At 39.2% G+C, this 25,991-nt stretch overlaps 7 protein-coding genes across 9 annotated transcripts; 4 read left to right on the forward strand and 3 right to left on the reverse strand.

The window, feature by feature from the left end:
• The first annotated feature begins 1,072 nt into the window (after positions 1 to 1,072).
• On the forward strand, positions 1,073 to 3,885 carry LOC106087104 (pre-rRNA 2'-O-ribose RNA methyltransferase FTSJ3). The gene is made up of 3 exons (XM_013252022.2): positions 1,073 to 1,289; positions 1,348 to 2,623; positions 2,679 to 3,885. The coding sequence occupies exons 1-3, from the start codon at positions 1,223 to 1,225 to the stop codon at positions 3,781 to 3,783; spliced, it is 2,448 nt and encodes an 815-aa protein (XP_013107476.1). The 5' UTR covers positions 1,073 to 1,222; the 3' UTR covers positions 3,784 to 3,885.
• Positions 3,886 to 3,898: 13 nt separating this feature from the next.
• Positions 3,899 to 7,288, reverse strand: LOC106087105 (mitochondrial outer membrane protein SLC25A46). 2 transcript variants are annotated; one of them, XM_013252023.2, is made up of 9 exons: positions 7,026 to 7,288; positions 6,798 to 6,953; positions 6,582 to 6,736; positions 6,427 to 6,483; positions 6,115 to 6,238; positions 5,890 to 6,048; positions 5,765 to 5,821; positions 5,492 to 5,707; positions 3,899 to 4,807 (listed from the first exon to the last, which is right to left on the reverse strand). In XM_013252023.2, the coding sequence occupies exons 1-9, from the start codon at positions 7,055 to 7,057 to the stop codon at positions 4,252 to 4,254; spliced, it is 1,512 nt and encodes a 503-aa protein (XP_013107477.1). In that variant the 5' UTR covers positions 7,058 to 7,288; the 3' UTR covers positions 3,899 to 4,251. The 2 variants fall into 2 exon arrangements, with proteins under 2 accessions (XP_013107477.1, XP_013107478.1); XM_013252024.2 differs by lacking the exon at positions 6,427 to 6,483.
• A 295-nt stretch (positions 7,289 to 7,583) lies between these two features.
• Positions 7,584 to 9,109, forward strand: LOC106087106 (large ribosomal subunit protein uL3m). Its single transcript, XM_013252026.2, has 4 exons — positions 7,584 to 7,750; positions 7,813 to 7,909; positions 7,974 to 8,524; positions 8,585 to 9,109. Exons 1-4 carry the CDS (start codon positions 7,713 to 7,715, stop codon positions 9,006 to 9,008), a joined length of 1,110 nt encoding a protein of 369 aa, XP_013107480.1. The 5' UTR covers positions 7,584 to 7,712; the 3' UTR covers positions 9,009 to 9,109.
• LOC106087107 (beta-lactamase-like protein 2 homolog) lies at positions 8,991 to 10,358 on the reverse strand. 2 transcript variants are annotated; one of them, XM_013252028.2, is made up of 4 exons: positions 10,157 to 10,358; positions 9,922 to 10,088; positions 9,581 to 9,790; positions 8,991 to 9,517 (listed from the first exon to the last, which is right to left on the reverse strand). In XM_013252028.2, the coding sequence occupies exons 1-4, from the start codon at positions 10,273 to 10,275 to the stop codon at positions 9,123 to 9,125; spliced, it is 891 nt and encodes a 296-aa protein (XP_013107482.1). In that variant the 5' UTR covers positions 10,276 to 10,358; the 3' UTR covers positions 8,991 to 9,122. The 2 variants fall into 2 exon arrangements, with proteins under 2 accessions (XP_013107482.1, XP_013107481.1); XM_013252027.2 differs by having other exon boundaries at positions 9,581 to 9,805; positions 10,157 to 10,357.
• Positions 10,359 to 13,698: 3,340 nt separating this feature from the next.
• Positions 13,699 to 17,273, forward strand: LOC106087090 (adenylate kinase 8). The gene is made up of 4 exons (XM_059367515.1): positions 13,699 to 13,845; positions 13,913 to 14,153; positions 14,210 to 14,565; positions 16,393 to 17,273. Exons 1-4 carry the CDS (start codon positions 13,762 to 13,764, stop codon positions 16,573 to 16,575), a joined length of 864 nt encoding a protein of 287 aa, XP_059223498.1. The 5' UTR covers positions 13,699 to 13,761; the 3' UTR covers positions 16,576 to 17,273.
• A 4,154-nt stretch (positions 17,274 to 21,427) lies between these two features.
• LOC106087110 (phosphatidylinositol 5-phosphate 4-kinase type-2 beta) lies at positions 21,428 to 23,150 on the forward strand. The gene has a single exon (XM_013252031.1). The coding sequence runs from the start codon at positions 21,762 to 21,764 to the stop codon at positions 22,974 to 22,976; it is 1,215 nt and encodes a 404-aa protein (XP_013107485.1). The 5' UTR covers positions 21,428 to 21,761; the 3' UTR covers positions 22,977 to 23,150.
• On the reverse strand, positions 23,107 to 25,140 carry LOC106087109 (CXXC-type zinc finger protein 1). The gene is made up of 3 exons (XM_013252030.2): positions 25,007 to 25,140; positions 24,817 to 24,938; positions 23,107 to 24,739 (listed from the first exon to the last, which is right to left on the reverse strand). The coding sequence occupies exons 1-3, from the start codon at positions 25,034 to 25,036 to the stop codon at positions 23,308 to 23,310; spliced, it is 1,584 nt and encodes a 527-aa protein (XP_013107484.2). The 5' UTR covers positions 25,037 to 25,140; the 3' UTR covers positions 23,107 to 23,307.
• Positions 25,141 to 25,991: the final 851 nt, after the last annotated feature.

Consider the following 25,991-nt stretch of genomic DNA (forward strand, 5'->3'; position numbering starts at 1 on the left):
GGCCATTTCGGTCTATGTTTTGATATATCTATCATATAAACCGATCTGGGGTCTTTAATTCTTGACCCTTTAGGGGGCGCAATTCTTATCCGATTTGGCTGAAATTTCAACAACTGTGCCAAGTATGGTTAAAATCGGTAAAAAAGTACGTAACTCAATACAAACATGAAAATTTCTATAAAGAATTTGTCCGTTGGCAACTCAACTGAAGGTTGCCATCCATTTCTGTTCAAGAATCACACCAAGTTTTCTAGCCTCTTGATAAATTGACCGCTCTTCTCTTCTTAGGAGCGGTAACTTTTCCACGTTGCTTTTGTGGGATTTGTGTGCATAGTTGCATTTTTGCAAAGCGGCGCTCAAAAACAAAGCTCAACGCGCTCATTCTGTTTTGGCCTTAAGACTATCAAATATGCCTTTATGCCAAACACATTGGCCATAGCACATCTAGTCATAACTTTCATAGAGCTCACCGCTAGTGATGTATTGATAATTCAGCACCTAACAAACAATTTGGTACCTTGTGACCCGTAGACACGGCTCTAAACTCCGTGACTATCACATATTTCCCATTAACATAATTAAAAGTCTTAAGAACCAGAAACAGCAATTCAAAAATCTTAAAACCAAAAACTTGTCGAGGAGCTGGTAAGGTTTTATTATATAAAATTGCTCCTAAACGCAATCTTACGCATGGTGTTGTTGCTGTAGCCACATTTTTGTGTGTGGAGGTGGGAAACCACTATCCCCAACTTGTGGCAATGATCACCACAAAAATCGGAGCTCAGAGAACCTTGAAGGTTTTAATTGCAAGTGTCAGATTCGACATTGTTGTATTCTCGGATAGTTTGTAAACTCCATTAGCTCTCTTATGCATCGCTGCAGCCTCGGTAACTAGATAATAAAATTTTTTAACCACATAACTACATTAAAAACAATTTTAATAATTAACTCAAACATACAGAACCCCCATAGCAGAACTAATTCTATTAAACCGCGAACAGGGCTAATGTACATCAGCATTAACGTCAATGTGGCAACTCTTTGTTTATATTGTCACTTCCCCATTGACAGCTTGTGAACAACAACAACTAAAGCAGCCAAACACGTGCACTCTCGTTTGTACGCTGCATTTGAAAGGAATTTTTCATATTTTTTCTTGTTTAATTCAACTAAGGAAACTAATTTCACAATTATAAGGCGTAAAAATATCTACTAAATAACAATGGGTAAAAAGACCAAAGTTGGAAAAGCCCGTAAAGATAAGTTCTATCAATTGGCCAAGGAAACAGGTAAGCAGCATATTCGTTTTTTAAGGCACCAATATTCCATTATTTCCTCTTTAAAAAGGTTTTCGCTCTCGTGCCGCCTTCAAGTTGATACAACTTAATCGCAAATTTGGATTTCTTCAGCAATCGCAAGTATGTATAGATTTATGTGCTGCTCCTGGTGGTTGGATGCAGGTGGCTAAGCAAAATATGCCTGTATCGAGCATTGTTATAGGCGTAGATCTTTTTCCCATAAGAACCATTCCGGGTTGTATTAGTTTAGTGGAAGATATTACCACCGACAAATGTCGCGCCTCGTTAACCAAAGAACTGCAAACCTGGAAGGCTGACGTTGTGCTGCATGATGGTGCGCCAAATGTGGGTCGTAATTGGTTGCATGATGCCTATCAACAAATATGCCTGACATTGATGTCTCTAAAGTTGGCCACCGAATTCTTAAGGGGAGGTGGTTGGTTTGTTACCAAAGTTTTCAGATCTAAAGATTATAATGCTCTGTTGTGGGTCTTGAAGCAAATGTTTAAGAAAGTGCACGCCACCAAGCCCAGTGCTTCGCGTAAGGAGTCAGCTGAAATTTTTGTGGTCTGCCAAGGTTATTTGGCTCCCGATCGTATAGATCCACGTCTTTTGGATCCTAAATACGTTTTTGAAGAGCTGGATTTGGAGGGAGCCAAAAAAGGCAGTCTCTTGCATCCAGAGAAACAAAAACGCATTAAAGCCGAGGGTTACACGGAGCAAGACATAGCCCTGAGAAATGATTTAGCTGCTTCAGAGTTCATGCAAAGTGAAAACGGTTTGGCAGCTTTACAGGGCATTGGTTCCATAACCATTGATGATAAGAGAATAGCAAAACATCCCAAAACTACTGCAGAAATTCTAGAGTGCTGTAAAGATATTAAAGTTTTGGGTCGCAAAGATATCAAGGGTCTGTTGGCCTGGTGGAAGGCCATCAAAGAAGAACTTTACAAAGAGGAAGATAAGGAAGCTGCCGTCATTGATGAAGAGGAAGCTCCTGCCAAACCTTTAACACAGGAGGAAATAGAGGACATGGAAGATGAAGAATTGCAGAAGCAAATAAGTGAATTGGCAGAAGAGGAAGATCGGGATCTAAAGCGCAAACGCAAGAAGACCTTAAAGGCTAAGGCCAAATTGCAAGAGAAAATGAACTTGAAAATGGTTATCAAAGGAGATGATGGACCCAAAGAAGAGGCCGATCAAGAAATTTTCGATCTAAAGGATGTCAGAACAAAAGAGGAACTTGATGAAATGCTGGATGTTACACCAGACTTTGATATTGAGGCAGAAGCAGTGGATGTGCCAAAGTTACCAAAATATAAAAAGTAAGGCAGAACAATTTTCTTTTCCTTATGATATTCCATTAACAACTTCTTACAGATATGATAAAGATGACAAACGCTTAGATGATGATGCCAACTATGAAAACGATGACGAACCCGAAGTTTCCAGCGATGAGGACAGTGAAAGTGATTTGGAGCAAGAGGGACTAGGACTTAGCGATGATGAAGATCTTGAGGAAGCCAGCAAGAGGACAAATAAAAACAAAAAGAAAAAAACTGAACATCCTCTAATCAAGTCCAGTGATTTCCGTGATAAAGATACACGTAGACAGCAAAGGGTTCAATTATGGTATGAAAAGGAAAATTTGCAAAATATCAACGACGAAGATGATGAGGATTTCGATTTGGATCGTTTGGCCAAGGAATACAAGAGCAAAGGTGTATCTGTATTGGGAGAATCTCAAGAAACCGGAGATTCAAATATTCTAATGGGCAAAAAAGCAAAGCGTAGGGCTCGACATGCCGAACCTAAAGAAGAATCATCCTCGGAATCCTCTAGTGATTCGGAGGAGGAAGTTGATGATGATGATGATGAAAAGGTGGCTGGTGATATGTCCAAGGAACCCAAAGCCAAGAAAATACGCCTCACTGAAGAAGAACTGGCCTTGGGTGCCATGATGATCAAAGGCAAAAAGACTAGGCGTGATTTAATCGATGGCGCTTGGAATCGTTACGCCTTCAATGATGATAACTTGCCTTCGTGGTTTGTTCAGGATGAACAGGTACACATGCAGAAACCCACGCCAGTGCCCAAGGAATTAGCCGAGGAATATCAGCGCAAGGTTCAAGAGCTTAATGTGCGGCCAATTAAAAAGGTGATGGAAGCCAAGGCACGTAAACGCAGACGTGCTGTGAAACGTTTAGCCAAGGCAAAGAAACAAGCCGAAAAGATTATGGAGAGTGCCGATGCCACAAACCAAGAAAAGGCCAAACAGCTTAAGAAGATTTACAAAAAGGCCCAAGAGAAAAAGAAGGAAGTAACCTATGTGGTGGCCAAGAAACATCAAACGGGACGTAGAGCCAGACGTCCAGCAGGCGTTAAGGGTCGCTATAAGGTGGTGGATCCCCGCGAAAAGAAGGATAAGCGTTCTTTGAAAGCCAAGGACAAAAAGAATAAGCGCAAAGGCAAGGGCAAAAAGTAGATGAATTAGTTTTAAATTTGTTTCATTAACTTTAAATATAGGTTATAGAATGGCTAGCATAAATGAAAATATGTACAATATATATGTATAATTTTATATAAATTCCTGTTTGGGGTTTAGATTTTTTAATTTTGGGAAATAAATTAGACTTGTTTATTGAAGTGTAACAACAATTTGGCCTAAATGTTAGCTTTTACAAAATAATCGTTTACTTTAAATTTCGCGCGGATTTCATGTGGTAACGGAAGTATCACAGTGCAACTCAAGAATTGTCTCTTATAGAAAAAGGAAAGTTTAATAAACGAATAATTAACATGAAAATATTACACAACAGTTTAGCTTCCCTTATATCATTCAAATCGAATTCAAAAAGAGCTATCAAGTATAAGTAAATAACCATTGTCATAATAAATTTATATTTAAATAATTAACGTTTCACTTTTGCTTTTTTTTTCGTTTAACTTTCTTTTAATCCACCGATCGATTTCCCACGCTATTCTCATCAAGCTCACTTCCTGAACTTAGACTACGTGATATCGTTGTAGAATTTGAGTTCAGGCCACGATCTAAATTATAATATTGTACTACTTTCTGGGGTGGGCGACTAGAAATGACTTCCGTTATTTGATTAACAATCCATTTGGTTAGTTTTATAACTGCAATGTGGGCAGCAAATTGTAAAATTATGGCACCAAAGCCTTTGTAAAGTCCAGAAAAGCCTTCGGAGGCCACTGTTTGACGATAGCAATCCATGGCTCCCTGATAATTCGTCAGTATAGGCACAACGGCATAGCCATTATCCAAATTATCAACAATTGTTCGGGTGCCTTGCAGCTGAATGCGATGTAAAATTGTTTCGAATGGAAAGAATATGACTTCGGTTGTCAGCATAGAAATAAGATTCGAATAGACTTCAACGTTTTGAGTTTCCAGAGAGTCATCTTTAAATTTGGCTCCTTTGCGTTCTTGAGCTTGCTGAATGCGTCGTCGCATTATGCGAGATGATATGCCTTTAATGACCAAGCTAAAGGAAAACAAATAGATTTAATAAGTTTTTTTTTTAAAATAAAAAAGGGAAAACTAGTAAATACGCATTAAATTCATCTGGCCCGAACAACCATTTATGAACCCATAGCAGATATATCGAAATTTGGACCTAACTTGACTCGGGCATCTAAGGGTCTTATACAACCCACTGTTCCGATGGGGTCCTTTATCGGCAAAGGCTGCCGCCACAGTGTACAACACACTGCTACAACAAAAAATTTAAGCGAAATGGGCAAGTGAAAGATGCGGTCCGATCCATTACACGGTATGGATATCGAAGGTCTCAACCAAACTCAGTGTGCTAGATATCTACAAAATTAGACAATAAACAATCCATCTGAAAGCTTTTTCTTAATGTTGTCATATGAATACCATATAAATGTACGGACAGACTTGGGCTTTAAGACCCGGAAGCTCATGGTTTTCTGGGCAAATTTTGTTTAAACTCATCGTAGATTAATTAATGATTTTGAATATCGCTTTGTCGATTAAAAAATTACCCACCCTTATATACATAAATACTTTGTAGTCGTCGCAGATATCGATTTAGAACATCACTTTGCCGGCAAAATATTTGGCCCACTCTAATCGACAGACCTACAGTATCACAAAGCGCTTGTCTGTATGTCTATGGTAAAGTGATCGTAAACTTATATCTTACCCAAAGAGATATTTTGTTATGCCAATTCCCACCGTTGGTCCTATTAAACACCACACCGGCAGCATTCGACCTTTCTGAGGAGATTTCCAGTACAACAGTCGTAAACTTCCTTCACGAAAAACATCAAACAGACCAGGTTTCTCACTGGCAATATCGCTTTGCACACTTTCAACCAAAGAGGCAGCATAGAAGGGCATGACAACAGCTATGCTAATGCTAAAAAACAAAAAGTCAACAATTAAGCAATTAGGGGAAATAAAAAAAATGACTAACCATTTTAGAATAATATGCTGGCCGAAACGTTTCATATTAGTACGGCTGTCCACTTCCCTGGAACCAAAAAAAAAAAAAAATTAAGAATTTTTGTATGACAAACGACAGCTTACTGGCAGACTTACTTAGGCCATGATGTTATCTTAGACAGAACATCATCCACCGCCATGGACAAGCCGCGTACCAGCAGGCAACTACCTAGACCTTTCCAAAGTGTTGTAACGCCTTGACGGCGATGTAGATGAACAATGGAAGGCATTAAAGCAAAAGGATGCAGATGATATCTACAGGCAATTATGAAAGGAACCAAGAATTTAGACCAAATACAAACTTCAATTAAATACTATTACCTCTGTGAGGCATTGTAAACTTGACATTGTCGCCGCAGCACTATAAAAGGATGACTGAGCAAGTTTTCGGTTACCAAACTAACCCACTGAACACCTATACCCAAATATTTGCGTATTGAAATTTCTGTCATCAAAGATAGCAAGTTATTAAATGATTAAATCAATGATTAATTCATAAAAAAATTATATCTAAAAATAAACAAACAAGTTCAAAAACTAATTTTGTTAAAATCTTGTGGTTGAAGTGACTAAACATTAATTTTGTACAACAGAGAGAAAGGGCATGCAAATGTAACAAGTTTAGCTACATACTTTTGGTATCGGATAAGCTAAATGAACTCAAAATGTTATGCTGCTCGGGAGGATACACTAAAAGGACACACAAACTCACAATGAATAAAACAAAAAACTTATAAACTAAGGAAACATATTCAAGAACAATATCATCAGTAAAATGCCTTTCTTACCATCGTCCTGGCTGTCATAAAAATTATCCAAAGCCCTTTGTTTCTCTAGAGGCAACGACAAATCTCTTTCAGAATGGACATTTTTTAGACCAGAATCGGGGCCAGAATTTAAACTGGCCATATAAATCTGATATTGATCATCGCTCAGTGGATATCTGCAATAAAAAAAATTCTCCCCTAAAGTTAGCCTTCTACTGTAAATGCTCCTAAACATACTGCAATTGTGATTGTCTATGCAATGGCAAGCTGGTTGGTGGATTGCCCGAGGAGTCGACAGCAGCATATGAGCCATAGATATTGCGGGGGCGTTGTTGTATATGTTCACTATTCTCATCTTCATCAGTAACCACTACCTTTTGGTTGGTGTTATACCTTAATATTTATAGTAAAGAAAAGAATTTAAATATTAGTTGTTATTCGCAAATTATTTTGTAGGTATTTTACATCAATGTTGAGTAATTGTTCATGCCTGCCATTGCTTGCTGTCTTCCTGTCACAGTATCGGCCTAAAATACCACACACGCGCACAAATTATTATAACACTTGTAGTCGAATTTTGTTGCCCAGTGTAAGTTATGCAAATTAATCGGCTAATCAATTAATAAGCGATTTGTTCCTCTTAAAATCCTAATACCATTAATGTATTTTTTTTTTTATTTCACTATTTTTCCGCAAGTGTTGCCATATCGGAACCAAAACATGTAAACAAGTTAAAGATACCATGATTACCATGCCGTTTAATTGTCGCATCAGATAAAAACAGCTGTTGGCGCAAAGACAGAGAGAAAGAATGTTGAAGGCAAGAGATATCAGTAATCCACCAAGCAAATATTAAGAATTAACTTAGATTTTTCTTATTAAAACCACACACATTTAACTTCAAATCTCTTTATTACTTTAAGAAAATATTTCATTAAAAACAAAAGCTTATATCATAAGTAACTTTAACGTTATCTTTTTAGTGTTTTGTGGATATAACCTTGCTACCTGTAACCTCTTTTCATTAGTACTCTCTTTATATCAGAAAACATAAAACGGCTAGTCTTTCATTCCCCATCGGCAAAGAAGAAAACTTGGAAGTCAGTGTTATTGTTTTTACTATTTTGTTAATAAAACTTCAAATATAACGATATGCTTAAAACTGTAATATTAGACTTGGCCAGATTAAGGTAGAGTTCCATAGAGTTTCTATGAGATTTGGATTTCTAACCTCATTGTTTTCACTATGCAGGCTCAACCCGGTGGCTGTTACACAAGTACGCGAGAAGGGCCAGCTAAGTAGACCACATTTAAGAAACCCCTCATGGTTCCTGCGTAAGGAACGCAAGGTTTGAACACACTAAGTTTATTTAGTACTTTTCCTGTAATTTTCTTTTTTATATGTTATCGCAGATGCGTGACAATTTGGTTACTTCGGAAAACAAATCATTTGTTCAAGAGATTATACATGACAAATTTGGACCTCCCGCCCTTATCAAAGGTGTAGCTTCTTATGATCAAACAAAACGTGAACAATTGGTAAAAACTGATGAATTACCAACTGATCAAGTTTGGACAACTAAAGAACGTCGCACCGGCCTGATTGCCCGCAAAATTGGCCAATATCCCCTATGGCTGAAGAATGGAGAAAAGATACGTACCACTTTATTGCAAATTGTGGATAATCATGTTATTAAGTATACACCACCAGAGCAATATAAACCCACTCAATTACCCAATGTGGCACGCTTGAATAGCTATGGATGCTTATTGGTGGGAGCAGAAAGTTGTGATCCTTCAACATTGACCAAAGAGTATTGTGGCTTATTTAAAGATTCAGGCTTGTTGCCCAAAAGGCATTTGGTGCGTTTCCTGGTTACTCCAAATGCAGCTATTCCAGTGGGAACACCTTTGAATGTGGGACACTATAGAGTGGGTGATTATATAGATGTGCGAGGAAAAACGTAGGCTTTAACTGATATACATTATAGCATTTGTTTTTTAATATGCTTTACTTTTTATAGAGTTGATCATGGCTTCCAGGGTGTTGTCAAACGTCATGGTTTTAAGGGTATGCCTGCTTCTCATGGTGTCACAAAAACCCATAGACGTCCCGGTAACATTGGTGGTGGTGGCGAGAAAGGTCGCGTTTGGCCTGGTACTAAAATGCCTGGTCACATGGGCAATAGATGGCGGATAGCCAAAGGTCTGCGCATATGGCGCATCAATACCAAATACAATGTTATGTGGGTAAATGGCAGTGCCATACCTGGTTCAACCAATGGCCTTGTCTATATCTATGATACCATACTGCCAGTTCGCAAACATAAAACTGCACCTCCATTCCCCACAATGTTTGAACAGGCTACAGAAGGACCCGACGACATATGGTTTGAGAATGTGCATAATTTTAAGAACGAAAGCATAACATTTCAACCAGAGGAATAGAGATATTTATTATTAAAAAAATATTAACAATTGTATTTTTTAATTATGATTTTTTTTGTTAAACAAAATAAAACACTGTTCTTATTACTTATCGTAGGAAATTGTAAATGTTCCTCATAAATTGCTGGTTTTTTGGCAAAACATATAAAAAGGATTGTCTTCGTCACTTTCGGGACTTTGACACTTTTCCAATTTGCCTTCTTTGTGCAGCTTTGTCAAATGATGACTAACATTGTAAGCTGCAGCAGGCCATAGCTGTTCTGGTGTTTCTTTGTAGACAACTTTAACTACATCCATGGCTTGCATTTTCTGCTGTTTCCTTTCGGCAAAGCAGCTTAGAATTTGTTGCTCGCGCTGATTACGGTGTTTAATATAGTATTGTATTTTTTCCAAGGGGTCTTCAATGATGTTGCCATGTCCAGGATATATAACTGAGGGTTTGAAGTTGAGTATCTTCTCCAAACTTTTCATATAATCGTATAAATCCTCAAAAACAGCCGTTCCTTCACCTGCAATAATGATTTCGTCAACAGTTTTATTTAGAATTCTTCATTCTTCCATTATACCCTTACCTAAAATACAATCTCCACTGAACAATACTCCCTCATTGGTGGTTAATACGACATGGTCTGTTGTATGTCCCGGGGTATGATGAATTTTCAAGTTTTCACCTTCCAGCTCAAACACTTGCTGATCTTTTAATGTTTCCACCTTAACATCTTTGGGTATCTCGGGACACACATCTTCAGCATCAGTGCGCGGAAATTTGTATACCTGACAATCTTTATGAAGATTTACTTTAAAAAAAAGTACACGCAAGGAAATTAAGGCAAATGTTTTACAAAATGATCCATTATAACAATCTGCCATGCTTGAATGTGAACAATGCAAAACTTAGTTGATTTCAAAATACCTTTATCCACACAGGTTTTTAAAACATCCTTAACACCTCCCACATGGTCATGGTGCCAATGGGTTAATAAGATGGTACCAATAGTTGCATTCTCTTCCTTTAACACTCCTGTCAAGTGTTTGATGTACTCTGGAACATCGGGATCGCCTGTATCAATTAAAACACGTCTATTGCGTTTGATTATTGTCAGTTTGAACTTTGTTCTTTGGATTTTATGGCGTATGATAAAACCTACTTTTTGCCTGTGCCTACAAGATATGTATTTGTTCCTTGCAATGTCATATGGCCTGGATTGCAACCCAATATCCTTATAATTGAGGAGGACAAACGGGTAACCGGAGGAATTAGGGCCATGTTATTATACACAAATCAATTTGCCTATAGGAATGTACAAATGGAAAACTAACAAACCAATGTCAAGAGCGAAACATCTGACTGTCAACCACAAAAATCCCACAAAATCCCCGATCCCCAAAACTGTAATGCCAAACCGTATTTTGCTTACAGTAAAAGTGGTAATTGCATATTTATTTGGGGGATATACGGATTTATGAGAAGGCCATTGGCTTAGGTGTATGTCCATAGTGGCATGGGGCGGATAAATATCCGAATCCTCTTTTTAATCTAGCCTAGGTAGCAAAAAGGCAAGAGCGAAACATCTGACTGTCAAACACAAAAATCCCACAAAATCCCCAATCACACAAAATCCCCGATCCCCAAAACAGTAATGCCAAACCGTCTTTTGCTAATAGTAAAAGTGGTAATTGTAAATTTATTTGGGGGATATACAGATTAATGAGAAGGCCATTGGCTTAGGTTTATGTCCATAGTGGCATCTGATCCCAATATTACGAGTTAGCCCAAAATATTAATTAAAATTTATTCAAGCTTCTAACGAAGTCCTTCCGATAAAGAATAGTTCCATCTGATCCCAATATTACAATGAGGGAGATTTGTAGAGAGAAGTCACTTGTGCTTAAAAATCTAGAAACCCTGAAAAATCAGCTGTCTGTACAGCACAATGAGCTAGAGCAGCATCTGTTAGATAAAGCTTGTGATGGATCATGAACTAAACTCAATCAGCGGTGTGTTATAGTGCACCTCGGTAGCCGAGTAGGTAGCGTGCTCGGATTGCCGGTGCGGGGGTCGTGGGTTCGATTCCCACCTGTGACCCATGGCGCAACAATTAAAGGTCTCATTTGTACAACAACCAAAAATCATAAGTCCAATCCGCCATCAAGCTGATCAACGTTTTGCCAACACACATAAAGAAATTTGTGTGCGTGTGCGTACATGAGCAAATATTATGCGAGAAAGAAGATGACAACAAAGAGAATGCAAACAAAATCTGACATCTTAATACCGTCAAACCCAGGATTCACTAATAGAAGGTTAGGTCACATGCAAAAACACAAAGTGGGTAGGCCCCATAAACATCATTAAGGATGTCAAATCTGACGATTGAAAATGTCATCATATAGGAGAAAACGTAAACAAAGAATGAATGTAAAAAGAGAACAAGTTGACATCCTCAATGCCAAGTACTGCCAAATATTAAAAAAAAAGTATATCGGCTGATCGCTTGGCTTAACCTTATTCAGTGAATCCTGCGTCAAACCTAGACGGCTGTTAACAGCTGTTGGTTTGAGGCCACCTTTCTAAATCCGCCTGGCATGACCTAATAACGAAGTGTGTTGTGGTTATTGTTCTAGCAATGTATTGTCCATGGCTAAACCACTTAATGTTGTTGTTGTAGCCACATTTGCATGTGGAGGTGGCGATCTGCGAGCAAGCTCGTTCAGGTCTATACGACCGATCGCCACGAGAACATGACGACCAGTTGTTATATAAAGGCGCCATTAACTCGCCTTGTCGTATCGAGCATCATCGGCACCCAGTATTTAAGCAAGAGCCGGTGCCATTAGGCCTCTCACTGAGGCTCTCCACTTGATACCGTTGATTGTCCGCGACTGCAGTTGCAGCTGCGCTTGGGTATTTATTGGGTAAACATCCAATAAATACCTTTTATTGGGGGTAAAAAAATTTTGCAAACAATTTTTTTTGATTTCGTATTCTTTGTATATAAACCTGACCTTCTAATCTCATAAAGTCGGATTTTAGTTATATATAGCCACCATATAGACCGATCTCCAGACTTAAAGTCTTGAGCCAATAAATTGGTAATTTTTCATGCGATTTCGATGAAATTTGGCACAGTATTTCAGTTCATTTCTTTGAAGTGCGGTTCAGATCGGATTATATATGGATATAGCTGCCATTAGACCGACCACCCGATCTAGGGTATTGAGGCCATAAAAGATCCATTTATTACCCGAATTCTATGAAATTTGGCGCAGTGTTTTCTAGTAGACCCCTACCCATTCCTGTCAAATGTGGTACAAATCGGAACATATTTGGTTATATCTGCCATATAGGCCGATCTCCCGATATAGAGTATTGAGCCCATAAAAGGAGCATTTTTCAACCGATTTCGACGAAATTTGGCACAGCGAGTTCTGGTACCCCTTTTAACCCTTTTGTTGAATATATTCTAGATCGGACCATATTTGGTTATATCTGCCATATAGGCCGATCTCCCTATATGGAGTATTGAGTCCATTAAAGGAGCATTTTTCATCCGATTTCGATGAAATGTGGCACAGTGTGTTTTGGTAAACTCTTACCCATTCTTGTCAAATGTGGTACAGATCGGACCATATTTGGTTATATCTGCCATATAGACCGATCTCCCGATATAGAGTATTGAGCCCATGAAATGAGCTTTTTTTCATCCGATTTCGATGAAATTTGGCACAGCGAGTTCTGGTACCCCTCTTAATCCTTTTGTTGAATATATTCCCGATCGGACCATATTTGGATATAGTTGCCATATAAACCGATCTCCCGATATAGAGTATTGAGCCCATAAAAGGAGAATTTTTCAACCGATTTCGATGAAATTTGCAACAATGAGTTTTGATAGACCTCTACACCTGTTTTTGAATGAACAAAGAATTCGAAATCATCAAAAATTTGTTGAAAAATGTTTTTATACCCAAGATATCAGCAAAATTATAAATAGCCAGCTTTTGGGTGTAAATGGGTAAATATCTGGGTATTTACCCTATTTACCGGGTAAATAACTTTTGGGTATTTACCCATCGCCCATCTCTACCTATTAAGCCTTTCACTATCCGCAACCTGTGGACCTGAGCCCGGTAGCTCCCAGCAAAGCTTCTCGTGAAAGCGAAGAAAACCACACGGATTGGAGCCCAAAGTTCCAGCCAGTGTGATGCTCATAGTTATCCCGTGTCGGGACCACTTAATAGATAGGACATGTGTATTGTGTTTCATCCATTCGTCTTCTGGGTTCAGTTAAGTATCCATATCTAGGAACTCTGCAAATAAGTTGGAGTGCCTCCAGAAGAATTTTGTCCTAAGTCGAATGGGATTGGCTAAACTTGTGACGTGCGGTCCCAAATTACAATCGGGATATACATGCAACACGCTGGTATCAATCCTAGCTTTGCAGGAGTTCGGGTGGCTGCAGCTGCCGGAACGCAATAGAGCCAGAACTATTCTGGATTCGGAATATTTAATAATTTGACAGTTGAATAAGTGGGCAGATATCTTCGGATCAGTCCTCGGTATATAGCACTTAGCACTACATTCATGTCCTGTTCTTTCTTTTCATAACCTCAGTTAATTACCTGTAAATATTCATATCAAATTTCGACCCAGCATTCTAGAAATTAAAAATCATGGAATAACAGGTGTATATATTTTTTGGGAATATTATTTTCAGTTTAGGCAATTCAATATCAAACTTTTTTTATTAAAATGTCTTTACAATCCAATTTAGCCGAATATGCTGCGGAATTAATGGTCTATTTTGAAAAACACAAATTAATTGAAATTTCAAAGGTAAGAAATAATAAAACTTGTGTATCTGAATAATTTATGCTGAAATTTTGATACACCATCGCTGAAGCGCATTTTGGTGGAGTGTGCATTAGAACGGCCCGACAATGTGCCATTGTGGATGGGTAAAAATATTAAACGCATTGCCGCCAGCATATATCAGGACTGCCTAAACCAGGGGAAAGATGGCGTGATAGCATCCTTACATTTATCAGCGAATTTTCTATATAGGGTGGTGTTTTTTGGAAGACGAGGCTCAGGACGCAAAACTCAAGCTATATACTTGGCCAGGCGATTCAATTTGGTTTATCGTAAGTAGCAACAATTCTACCCATGAGGAGATTAAGGGTCTATTTTGCTTACTTAGTTAACGCAGAAAATCTTATTCATCAATATCTGAGAGGAGACGATAAAAATCCCCAAGAGCCTTTGGCTCGGGAACTACAAAGGGCTTTTTATTACAATAATTGTAAAGCCAAGAGCACAGCTTTAGCTGCTATTATATCCAAACGTCTTTTGGATGAGGATTGCCTTACTCAAGGTTGGGTCTTGGTGAATTTCCCACATACCACAGCAGATTTTAGGGAATTATTGGAGAACTTTAAAATACCACCCAATAAGGTGGTGTATCTGCAATGTCCTGAAGAGATTTGTATGAGTAGATTACTTGATATGCCAAATTGTGGACTGCCTAGCAACAATCGCAAGTATTTTGAACAAGAGGTTTGTATTGGAAAAGTTGAAAATGCCATATTTAAATTGCTCAATCGAATTTCATATACCCTTTAAAATGAAGTCGATTTATAAAATTAAATTCCAAATATCACAAAACGTATCAGTCTTAGATCCACGATTCTCTGATAATACGAACAGCTAACAATTAGTTAATATCTAAGTTGGGCCTACTGTGGAAAAGGCTGCACATAAGACAAACTCGTCAAGGAAAATAAATCAAGAAAAAATTAAAAAAAAAAAAAACAAGGTTGCCCAAAAAGTTATTGCGAATTTTTCATAGACGGCGTTGACAAAATTTTTCACAGCTTGTGACTCTGTAATTGCATTCTTTCTTCTGTCAGTTATCAGCTGTTACTTTTAGCTTGCTTTAGAAAAAAAGTGTAAAAAAGTATATTTGATCTAAGTTCTATTAAAAATGCATTTATTTTCTTTTAAAAAATCCGCAATTACTTTTTGGGCAACCCAATAAAAGGGTGCTAAGTTTGGCCGGGCCGAATCTTATATACCCTCCACCACGGATCGCATTTGTCGAGTTCTTTGCGCAGTATCTCTTTTTAGGCAAATAAAGAATAATGATAAGGACTGTTATGCTATTTTAAGCTATATCAAGTTATAGTCCGATTCGGACCATAAATGAATTGAATGCTGAACATTGTAGAAGTCATTGTGTAATATTTCAGTCCATTTGGCTTAAGAATTGCGCCTTGTAGGGGCTCAAGAAGCAAAATCGGGACATAGGTATATAGGAGAGCTGTATCAAGCCATAGATCGATTCAGACCACAAATTGCACACGTATGTTGAAGGCCATGGGAGAAGCCGTTGTACAAAATATGTGCTAAATCGGATGAGAATTGCGCCCTCTACAGGCTGAAGAAGTCTAGGTCTTAGATCGGTGTATATGGCAGCTATATCAGGTTATATATCAATTTGCGCCATATTCATTACAGTTTTTGACCTATTACGGATGCTGACTGAGGAGGGATTTGAACCCTTCTGCTACGTAGACGATGTTATAATACTTCTAAGGGGTAAGGATTCGAACGAGCTATGCAGAAGGGCCGAAAGGGTCTTGCATATGGCTGGGCTAGACCCAGAGGTTTCAATGTTAGCCCAGAGAAGACTGAAATATGATTGTTGACAAAGAAGACAAAGGTGGGCCAATTAAACGTACCACGTTTCCTCAATAAGACGATTCCGATATCTGACAAGGTCAAATACTTAGGTGTGATCTTGAACAGGAAACTGAATTGGAAGTGGTGACACATTCAGAAGCGTACTGAAAAGGCTCACAGATGTTGGGCACTATGTAGACGGGCCGTAGGCTCGAAATCGGGCCTTAATCCGAGGATAGTCCACAGGCTCCACAGGAGCGTGATTAGACCAATACTTGCTTACGCCTCAGTAGTTTGGTGGACTGCTATGGAGAAAAAGTGCATCATAAAGATCAAACAACAGGTTCAGAGAACATGTGGTCTTGGCATAGGCGGAGCGATGAGGACCACGCCCACTAGGGCACTGAGACTATTCTAGATATTCGACCCATTGACATACAGATTAAGTGTGAGGCAGCCACTGAAGAAAGGGAAGAGGTTTCCGATCGGATACCTCAGATGAACCTTGAAGTCGAGTGCGAGGCACTGCTGCCATCGGCACAGTCTTGGATTGACGGAACCCTGGTGTTGCCATAAGCAAATAGATTTTTGTTTATGAAAAGAAATCTTAAAGAACTTGCCATGGTCATAGGTCAAGGGTGTATGAGATTTTATCCGATCTAACCTAGAACATCTAAATACTCCTACTTGTTTTTCTTTCAGATGTGGTTTTACAAACAAAATGAAATCGCCATTGATGAGTACCTAAGCAAGAGACATGAAACAATTTATGTTAACGGATCAGGCAATTCACAAGCGGTGAAAAATGAAATGTTTGCAAAGCTTGAAAAGACGCCATACATCATGGGTTGCAAACAAGATACATGGGACCTGATGAATAAATAATTTAAGTTGTTGACAATTAAAACGAAAAAAACAAACAAAAGCTTCATTAGGCAACCAATTTTCCATATAGAAGATGATTTGGACGGGATATAAATCGTACAAGAGCATACTAAAGAAATTTCATTAATTAATACCTATATGAGTTAATGAGCCATTGGTCATACTCACACCACCATCACGTACCTATCATTTTTGTTTCAAAACTTAACACATCATGATGATGCTGTAGGTTATTGTGTCCTCGCCTGCGATTTTAATAAATTTGACATAAATGACCCCCTATTCTTCAGCTATTCCCACGAAATTTACATAGATATTTTAATAATAAATTAATTAATAAGAGCATCTAAACAGCGCCACACTCGTCATCGGCCAATCACTGGCACTAGGAAAACATCGAAATTCCAAGCAAGCATCATAGGCAAAATGTAAATTGTATTACGGAAGATAAGTGACAACAACCAACGGTACACCACACCACTGCCATCACAATTATCTACCCTTGTACGTCTCGTGAGGAGACTACGCATCAAAGTAATACTATTTATGATATTATTACTCACATTTCTTTGCATTTTTCTTTTTTAATAAACACACACACACTTCCTTACCCACTCCCCCTTCGACAACTAACAAACAGCCCCACGATTTCTCTATGGATAATAAGAAAATAAACAATAAACTGTATTTAAAAAGAGCATGGTTAATATTTAAATTATTATTGATATTTTTTTTTTGATTCTCTGTTGCTCCATTATATCCCATATCCACAAATAGAATTCGCAAAAAGTCTCCTCCCTTTTCGTGTACATGTTGCATTTTCGTTTTTATTCTCTGTCCTCTGTCAACAAAGCACAGTGTCGCGATTTTCTTCTGTATATGGTAAGGGGTTTTGCAATGAATGTGTATGGTTGCTAATACTCGTATACGATGTAAAGAGAGAGCCCTTAAAGGAAACAAATTTTAAAATCACCTATTTTAGGCAGTATTGCGTACTTTATAGACTCAAGAGGTTAAATCGGTTTATATGCAAGATGTATTAGTTTATGTACCAATTCGGTTCAAATTTGATATGAATTTTGGAGGTCATAGCAGAAATCAATATACAAAATCTCATGCAAATTAGATAAGAATTATGCGCTCTTGAGGTTCAAATAATAAAATCGATACGTCGTTTTATATAGAAGTTATTGGGTTGCCCAAAAAGTAATTGCGGATTTTTTAAAAGAAAGTAAGTGAATTTTTAATAAAACTTAGAATGAAATTTAATCAAATATACTTTTTTTACCCTTTTTTTTAAAGCAAGCCGACTATATGAAAAATCCGCAATTACTTTTTGGGCAACCCAATATATCATATTTTGGACCTTTATCGACCATTCTTGATATGAATCAGGATTCACTGAATTAGTGAATTAGTGAATCCTGGATATGAATGTTGTAGGTAATATAAAACCCCGTTTATACTGCTCTTTAAATCCGGATTTAATGGCTCGAACATGTGTTTTCCTTTATAAAATCAGCTGACGAGAGCCTTAAATCCGGATTAAATAAGCAGTGTAAACGGGGTTTAATTCACCTTGTAAAATTTCTGCAAAATCCAAGACGGATTTAAAAAGGTGGTCTCACGCGAACAGCTGTTAACAGCCGGCCGGGTTTGACGGCATTAAGATGTCAGATTTTTGTTTGCATTCTCTTTGTTGTTGTCTTCTTTCTCGCATATTCTCTGCTCATATACGTACACGTATACACACACTCACACAAATTTCTTTGTGTGTGTTAGCAAAATGTAGATCAGTTTAATGACAAGATGGCGGATTGCACCATATGTTTTGTGGTTGTTGTACAAATAAGACCATCTTTAATTGTTTCACCATGGGCCAAATCGGATAAGAATTGCGCCCTCTAAGGATACTTTGCCTTAATTGGCTATTACAGAACATTTGTCCCTTTTACGAACTTAGAATAGATTTCCAAGCTATGCTAACGTCGTCATAAAGCTCATACAGTTCGTGAATCATACGAAGCCTTCGCAGTAAAGATGCCACCTCAGCAAAAGATTTCGAAAGATTCAAGATAACAGGAGAGGGATTTATTTCCCATAATCTTTGCCCATTGGAGGCCACCGTAGCGCAGAGGTTAGCATATCCGCCTATGACGTTGAATGCCTGTTTTTAAATGCTGGCGAGAACATCAGAAAAAATTTTTCAGCGGTCGTTATCCCCTTCTAATGCTGGAGACTTTTGTGAGGACCTATGCCCTGTAAATACTTCTCCCCAAAGAGGTGTCGCATAGAGTTCGGACTCGGCTATAATAAGGAGACCCTTATCATTGAGCTTAAACTTGAATCGGACAATACTCATTGATATGTGAAAAATTTGGAATGTTCATGGGCAATCTTTGCCCATTTCTTCTATTCGATGGGTATTGCCATTCCGCGATTCATGTAATTGCCGATAAAGTCCTATCTAGAAAGTCGCAACGGAACGTTACTTGCAAAATCTTACAACAATTGCGACTTCTAGGACTCAAGATATCAAATGGCGTGATCGGTTTATATGGGAGCTATAACAGGGTATTGAACGATTTGGACTGTACTCAGCACGATTGTTGGAAGTCGTAACGGAATGCAATGAGCTAAACTTCAGCTAAATCGGATAACAATTGAGGCTTCTAGGGTCTAAAGAAGTCAAATGGGGAAATCGGTTTAAATGGGAGCTATATCAGGTTATAGACCGATTGTGACCATACTTGCCACGGTTGTTGCCAGGATTCACTGAATAAGGTTAAGCCAAGCGATCAGCCGATATACTTTTTTTTTAATATTTGGCAGTACTTGGCATTGAGGATGTCAACTTGTTCTCTTTTTACATTCATTCTTTGTTTACGTTTTCTCCTATATGATGACATTTTCAATCGTCAGATTTGACATCCTTAATGATGTTTATGGGGCCTACCCACTTTGTGTTTTTGCATGTGACCTAACCTTCTATTAGTGAATCCTGGGTTGTTGCAAGTCGTAACAAAATATTATGTGCAAAATTTCAGCCAAATCGCATAACAATTGCAGCTGCTTAAGATGTCGTTGTCAAATCAGGAGATCGGTTTATATGGGAGCTATATGACAATTTGAGCCGATATGTCCCATAGGCAATTCCCAATGATCTAATTCAAAAAAAGGATTTGGCAAAATGACAAGCGGCTATCTTAACGTCCCGACCGCTTTCGTGGTTTCCGTAGACTGACATGACTAGATCGACTTCAAAAATATATATACTTTATGAGATTGGAGATCAACATTTCGAGGAGTTACAAACGGAATGACTAGATAAATATACCCCCTCCTATGATGGTGAGTATAAAAATGTGGCAGTTAGTTGAATTAGGGACCATCGTCCAGTATACCAATTCAATCCTCTACTGAACAGTAGATTAAGAGGAGAAAGTGCCTGGGGAGAATCCTAACAAGACGTGTCGTTGCAATAACCATTCGGGACCCTATCAGTAGTACAAGGTCATGCTTCCTCAGTCCCAGTATAAGCGATAACTTTACCGCAAAATTCTCGACTAAGTCCACAATTCATTCGCGCGGTCATCGTAGAAGGCGCCCACCCTATCAAAAAGCTCACACAAGGAATTAAGCATTGATTCCGTAGCACGAACAACGCTTAAAAGTGATAAATTCCTGGCTGGCTTCAGCTCGAAGGTAGCCTCGTTTCCAGTCATCCCTTGATGGCCTGGCACCCAGCAGATCCTAGTAGCCCTTTCCATGGTTGGAAGAAGCTTCTTGCATCTTTTCATCAGACTCGACGTCAGAGTCTTCCGCCCCGATTTCGTCTCCAGTGCCTCCAGGACAGCGAAAATTTGCACCTATATTATTACAAGGAACTAAGTGAAGCCTCCTGCCAATTAATACCCATTATTTTGTACAAAAGAGAAGAGCGGGATAACCCCATCCCAAAGAACTTTTTTCGGGAAAACCAAGTCCAGCCCACCAACACGAAGGGGCTCCCCGCCATCCCCCGGAGGAGCGCCAGTTTGATGATAGCAATCATTGTCTTAAGGCAATCACCCAACATAGAGGCACAAAGGACTAAAATCGAGAATAGCATTCAGGGTCTCTGCCAGGGACCTTCTCCTTGCTCCAGAGATCAACACTTCCGCGGTGCTCTGTACCCTCTCGATCATCCTGCAGAAAGCACAGTTGACCAGATCCCGATGGCATAGCAGAACCATCGCCGCTAGCATCCAGTGTACCGTCCCTGGACTAAGCCCCTCATCCCTTCCTTTTGTGTTGCACCGGAGTAGGGCGCTTTCCCACGTTTGATTCTTTTCTCTACAATCCTCCTCTGGTCAAGATTCACGCCCTTGTTTTACATTCATTTCGTGATTTAGGGACACGCAACTGAACTCCTTCCCAGGTTACTCTTCAATACGCCCATGTTGTATCATACTTAAATGCACGTACGTAGTTGCCAGAATTATAGCACTTTGTCTCAACGAAAGGAAAATTTTGATAAGGTTATAAAAAACAGTGTTTGAGGTGTATTCTCATCCAAAGCGTTAATCCAATTGTACTGACGCACAAAATCTTAAGCCCATAGCTGTAAAAAAAACATGAGCATTTATCATTACTTTGATATCTGTATAAATGCATATCTCGTTATCTGCTGTACTTTCCTCCTCTGCTCTGCTGTGTATCATGAGCAAGTCATAAAGAAGTCATAAAATTTATTTATAACTCAACTCTGAACACGACATTGAGTTAAGCTATTTTTAGGTATTATCGTGACACTGTGTCACTTTTTATTCGTATTCGTCGTCCGTCTTGTATTTCTTCTTTTCTTCTGTAGTCGCCAACAGCTGATGGAACAACACACATAAAAAGTCGAAGGAAAAAACAAAAAGAATTTTTTTTGTGGCAAAAGAAGTAAAAGCGCATAATATAGTATACGCAAATAATAATGGATGAGCACCAGCAGCAGCAGCTATAGAAAGAAGAAACACCTCTCGCAGGATTACTATACCACCGCAGTAACGCAGTAGAGAACAAAAACATTGGATATTTGCACAATAAATTTACATCGGAAATTGTTGGGAAAATCGAGATTGTTTGACGACGGGAGAAAAAATCCGTGTGTGTGGCGTTTGTTATAGAAAAATCTATACTCGGTCGAAGACGACAAAATGGATAAGAAAGGTGGTTCGTCGGAACCACGTATACTGAAAAAGAAGCATTTTCGGGTGAAACACCAAAAGGTGAAGCTATTCCGTGCAAATGAGCCCATTCTTAGCGTTTTGATGTGGGGCATAGATCATACGATCAACGAGCTGAGCCATGTGAATATACCTGTGATGCTGTTGCCGGACGACTTCCGTGCTTATTCTAAGATAAAAGTCGATAATCATTTGTTCAATAAGGAAAATATGCCCTCGCATTTTAAGGTTAAGGAGTATTGTCCATTAGTATTTCGAAATTTGAGAGAACGCTTTGGCGTTGATGACTTGGACTACCGTGAGTCACTGACTCGCAGCCAGCCAGTGAGCATTGGTAACTCGGGGAAATCGGGGGCACAGTTTTACGAGAGCTACAACAAGTTCTTCATCATCAAGAGTTTGACTTCCGAGGAAATCGAACGTATGCATGCATTTCTAAAACAATACCACCCATATGTGGTGGAACGTCACGGCAACACATTGTTGCCCCAGTACTTGGGCATGTATCGCATTACAGTCGAGAGTGTACAATACTATTTTGTGGTTATGCGTAACGTCTTCAGTTCCAATTTGACTATACACAAGAAGTTCGACTTGAAGGGCAGTACAGTGGACCGCGAGGCTTCCGAAAAGGAATTGGAGAAACAATTGCCGACATTCAAAGATAATGACTTCATCAAGCAAAAGGTACGTATTGAGATTGGCGAGGAGGCCAAAAAGAAGATAATGGATGTGCTCACCAACGATGTGGAGCTGCTAACCAAACTGCACATTATGGACTATTCATTGCTGGTGGGCCTGCATGACTGCGTACGGGCCGAGGAGGAGGAATTACAGGGTGGTAACCCTCAAAGCGCCACCGGGCGCAGCGAAAACAGCGAGAGCGAGGAGTGTGACAGCGGAGAGCGATGGACCTATAACACACCTCCAGACTCGCCACGATGCGCCCAGTATAAGGAGGTCGTTTACGAGGTCGACAAATATGCAATTCCCAGTATTGAGGAGAGACGTGAGATTTACTTCATTGCCATCATCGATGTACTAACTCAGTATGGTGTTAAGAAGCAGGCAGCCAAGGCTGCAAAAACCGTAAAGTATGGCAGCAATGTTGATGGTATTTCAACATGCGATCCCGAACAATATGCCAAAAGATTTCTGGAATTTATGGATAAGGCCATTGAATAAACAACAAAAAGAAACATTAAACGTAAAAGTAAAAAATAATAATAATTACTACTCTTATTTACTGTATTTATAACTTTAACGACACAACTCACAAAAATATTATAAACATATGATGAGTAAAACAAACATATTTAATAATTAAATAATAACCCCTTAATATTTGGGTAATCTTCATATTGTTGTTGTTATTATTCATTCTTTTTATTTTGGAAGTTATCTCTGATAATTGTACTCTGTTTCTTTCTTTGACACTAAAAAACAATTAAGATTACAGAAGTTCGTTTTGGGTACGAGCAATCAGTCAGCGGTGAGTGCTGATGGATGGCTACGATTACTGCATGATATGCATTTCCTGTTTATCGAGTAGCTGCTTTTGCTGTTGGGCAGCTGCCAATTGTTGCTGTTGTCGACACAACTCCTCCATGACTTCGTGATTGTATGTGGAATGGAGCATAAGACCTAGAACGCCTGCACGCGAAGCCATTTGATGGCGTATTTGCCTTTCCTGTTCCAGTAGTTCGTCCATTTTCAGCCACTGGCGCACCCTTTCCAAATCAATCTCGGCTCGACGTATTTTCTCCCACACATAATGCTTGTAACAGCTTTTCTTGGGCGCTCTACAAAATTCCCCTGTGGGTGTGAAAACATTGGAAACCAAAGGACAACCGCATACATCGGTATCGCTAACTTTGGGATCTTTGCAGTGCTCTGGACACAGGACCTTCAGACGTTTGCAATAGGTTTTGCTGGCGAAATTATAGAAGTCACAAAACATCGATTGACCTTCGATGCGTGTTTTGAAGATGCTACCAAACGAGGCTTGGGACTCATATTTGTTAAAACACTTTTCCATATGTTTGATGGCTGTGCGGGAATGTATTTCATGGCCACAGGTTATACAGTACATAGATTGTTCGTCTTCAATGTCGTTGTGTTCCTTTAAATTGGGATCCAGCGTGCTGTGTCTAGCCCTTTCCACAATCATATCAAGCTCCTGGTGTCGTTTGTCCAATTCGGCCAAAGCAAAGCGAACCAAGGCTTGCTTTGATCTGATTTGATCCAATTGTTTTTTGTTCTCCTCCTCTGCCCGGCAACGGGTCAAATTCCATTCCTGCACGCGCTGGGGCAAAACCTGAAATATACGAGCTGTAGCCAAATTAAGGCCACACTCGTCACTGCAGTACTTGGACTGAGGACGAGCATTGTGCCTACAGCTGGGTCCATAGCATTGCCGCACACCGTCCAAGTCTGGGTTAAGAAAAACTTCCGGAGTCAATGACCTTTTTCGTTTTCTTTGACGATCTTTGTTGGGTTTCTCCTTTTTTCTCTCCTTAACAGTTCTTGTCACTGTCACTGGAGCTTGTCCCGACATTTCAGCTTGCATCTGTACCAGACACACTCGTCTTTCGCAACGAGGTTTATGGCCCACTCGAATGCGGCAAGCTTCGCACACATTACAATTGGGAGTGCGGCAACCCTCACAGGTGCCACAACGATTAACCTTGGACGTGACTAATTTGCCAGCTTCCCCTAAAGCTGTTAGATCTTTGGATTTCTTCCGTTTCTCTTGTTCCATGGGAATGGCCGTTGCATTGCCCAAGGGATTTGCAGTCTTCTCCATGGGAACAACGCGAAACACCGTCTGCAAAGTGGGATCTTCCTCCTTACATCTCTGGCAATAGTAATGTTTGATGTGTTTTGCTTCTTTTTCGGTAATATTAATACAATCACCATGGTACCATTCCTCACAACCATCACAACATCTATTAATTGAGGAAATATGTATAGAAAGTGTTTTGAATATCAAAATGGACATGGAATCGAAATCGTTCCCACTTACATCATAAACCTGGAACAATCAGAAGTGCGGCATATACAGTAAGCCTGGCCATCTTGTTTCATTATTGTTGCTATCTTTGATTTGCGTTCCGGCAGGTCAAACTCCTTTGCAATTTCCTCTTTCTGCAAGAGATGATTCACATTACATGTAGTAATAATTATTGATTGTATGTGGTTTTGTAGGTGCTTACCGATTTCTTGTTTTTCTTTTTTTCACTCATTATTTTTTTGTTTTAGTATTATTGGTAATAATAAGTAAATAACCTCAGCAGGGCAGAAACAAAACAACTCTTGGTGTCAAGTGGGGGGAAAATTACATGGCTTTGTATGGAGAGCAAAAAACTGAGAGAGATGTCAAACGTGGATAAATAAGGTTGCCATATCTTTGATCTTTGGTTATTGCTTGCCATACGGTAAATGTTTTAGTGTAATGATTGCGGGGAAACTTTGAAGATCTTGATGGAAAAAAGGCACATCCTGAGATTTCGTTAAAATTTCTTACGAAAACAATTGATCTACTTTGAAAGTGGAAAAGCGGAATGACCTTATTTAACAATTATATGTTGTTGCTATAACAGAGTGTTTTGTTCTATCTTTCGCCTGTTTGACACTGTCGAATATCCACATGACGGAACTCTGCGACTAAGGAGGGTTGCGTCCAGGAGGATCTGACACACATCCTGCAATCCTTACTCTGTAGCAGTAGAGCCGCCTGCATCTGCCGAATTGTAGTTGAGACAATACTACTCCTGGTATCCGAGTTGGGCGCGCGCATGGATTACCAGTGCAGGTGTCGAGGGTTCAATTCCCGCCAGAAGCCTTGGTCTGTCGCTACTGTGGTATCACAATGGACTTAAAATTGTCTAAGTAAGTATATAAAAGGACTGGCACTCTTACCTAGCCTAACTTAACCATCCGAGTTGTTAGCGTGCTCGGATTACCAGTGCTGCAGTCATGGGTTTTATTTCCACTAGAAGCCTGGTCTGTTGCTACTGTAGTAAAGGGTGATTTTTTTGAGGTTAGGATTTTCATGCATTAGTATGTGACAGATCACGTGGGATTTCAGACATGGTGTCAAAGAGAAAGATGCTCAGTATGCTTTGACATTTCATCATGAATAGACTTACTAACGAGCAACGCTTGCAAATCATTGAATTTTATTACCAAAATCAGTGT

This window comes from Stomoxys calcitrans, chromosome 4 (assembly GCF_963082655.1).
Source record: "Stomoxys calcitrans chromosome 4, idStoCalc2.1, whole genome shotgun sequence".
In the NCBI taxonomy this organism is placed as follows: Eukaryota; Metazoa; Arthropoda; class Insecta; order Diptera; family Muscidae; genus Stomoxys; species Stomoxys calcitrans.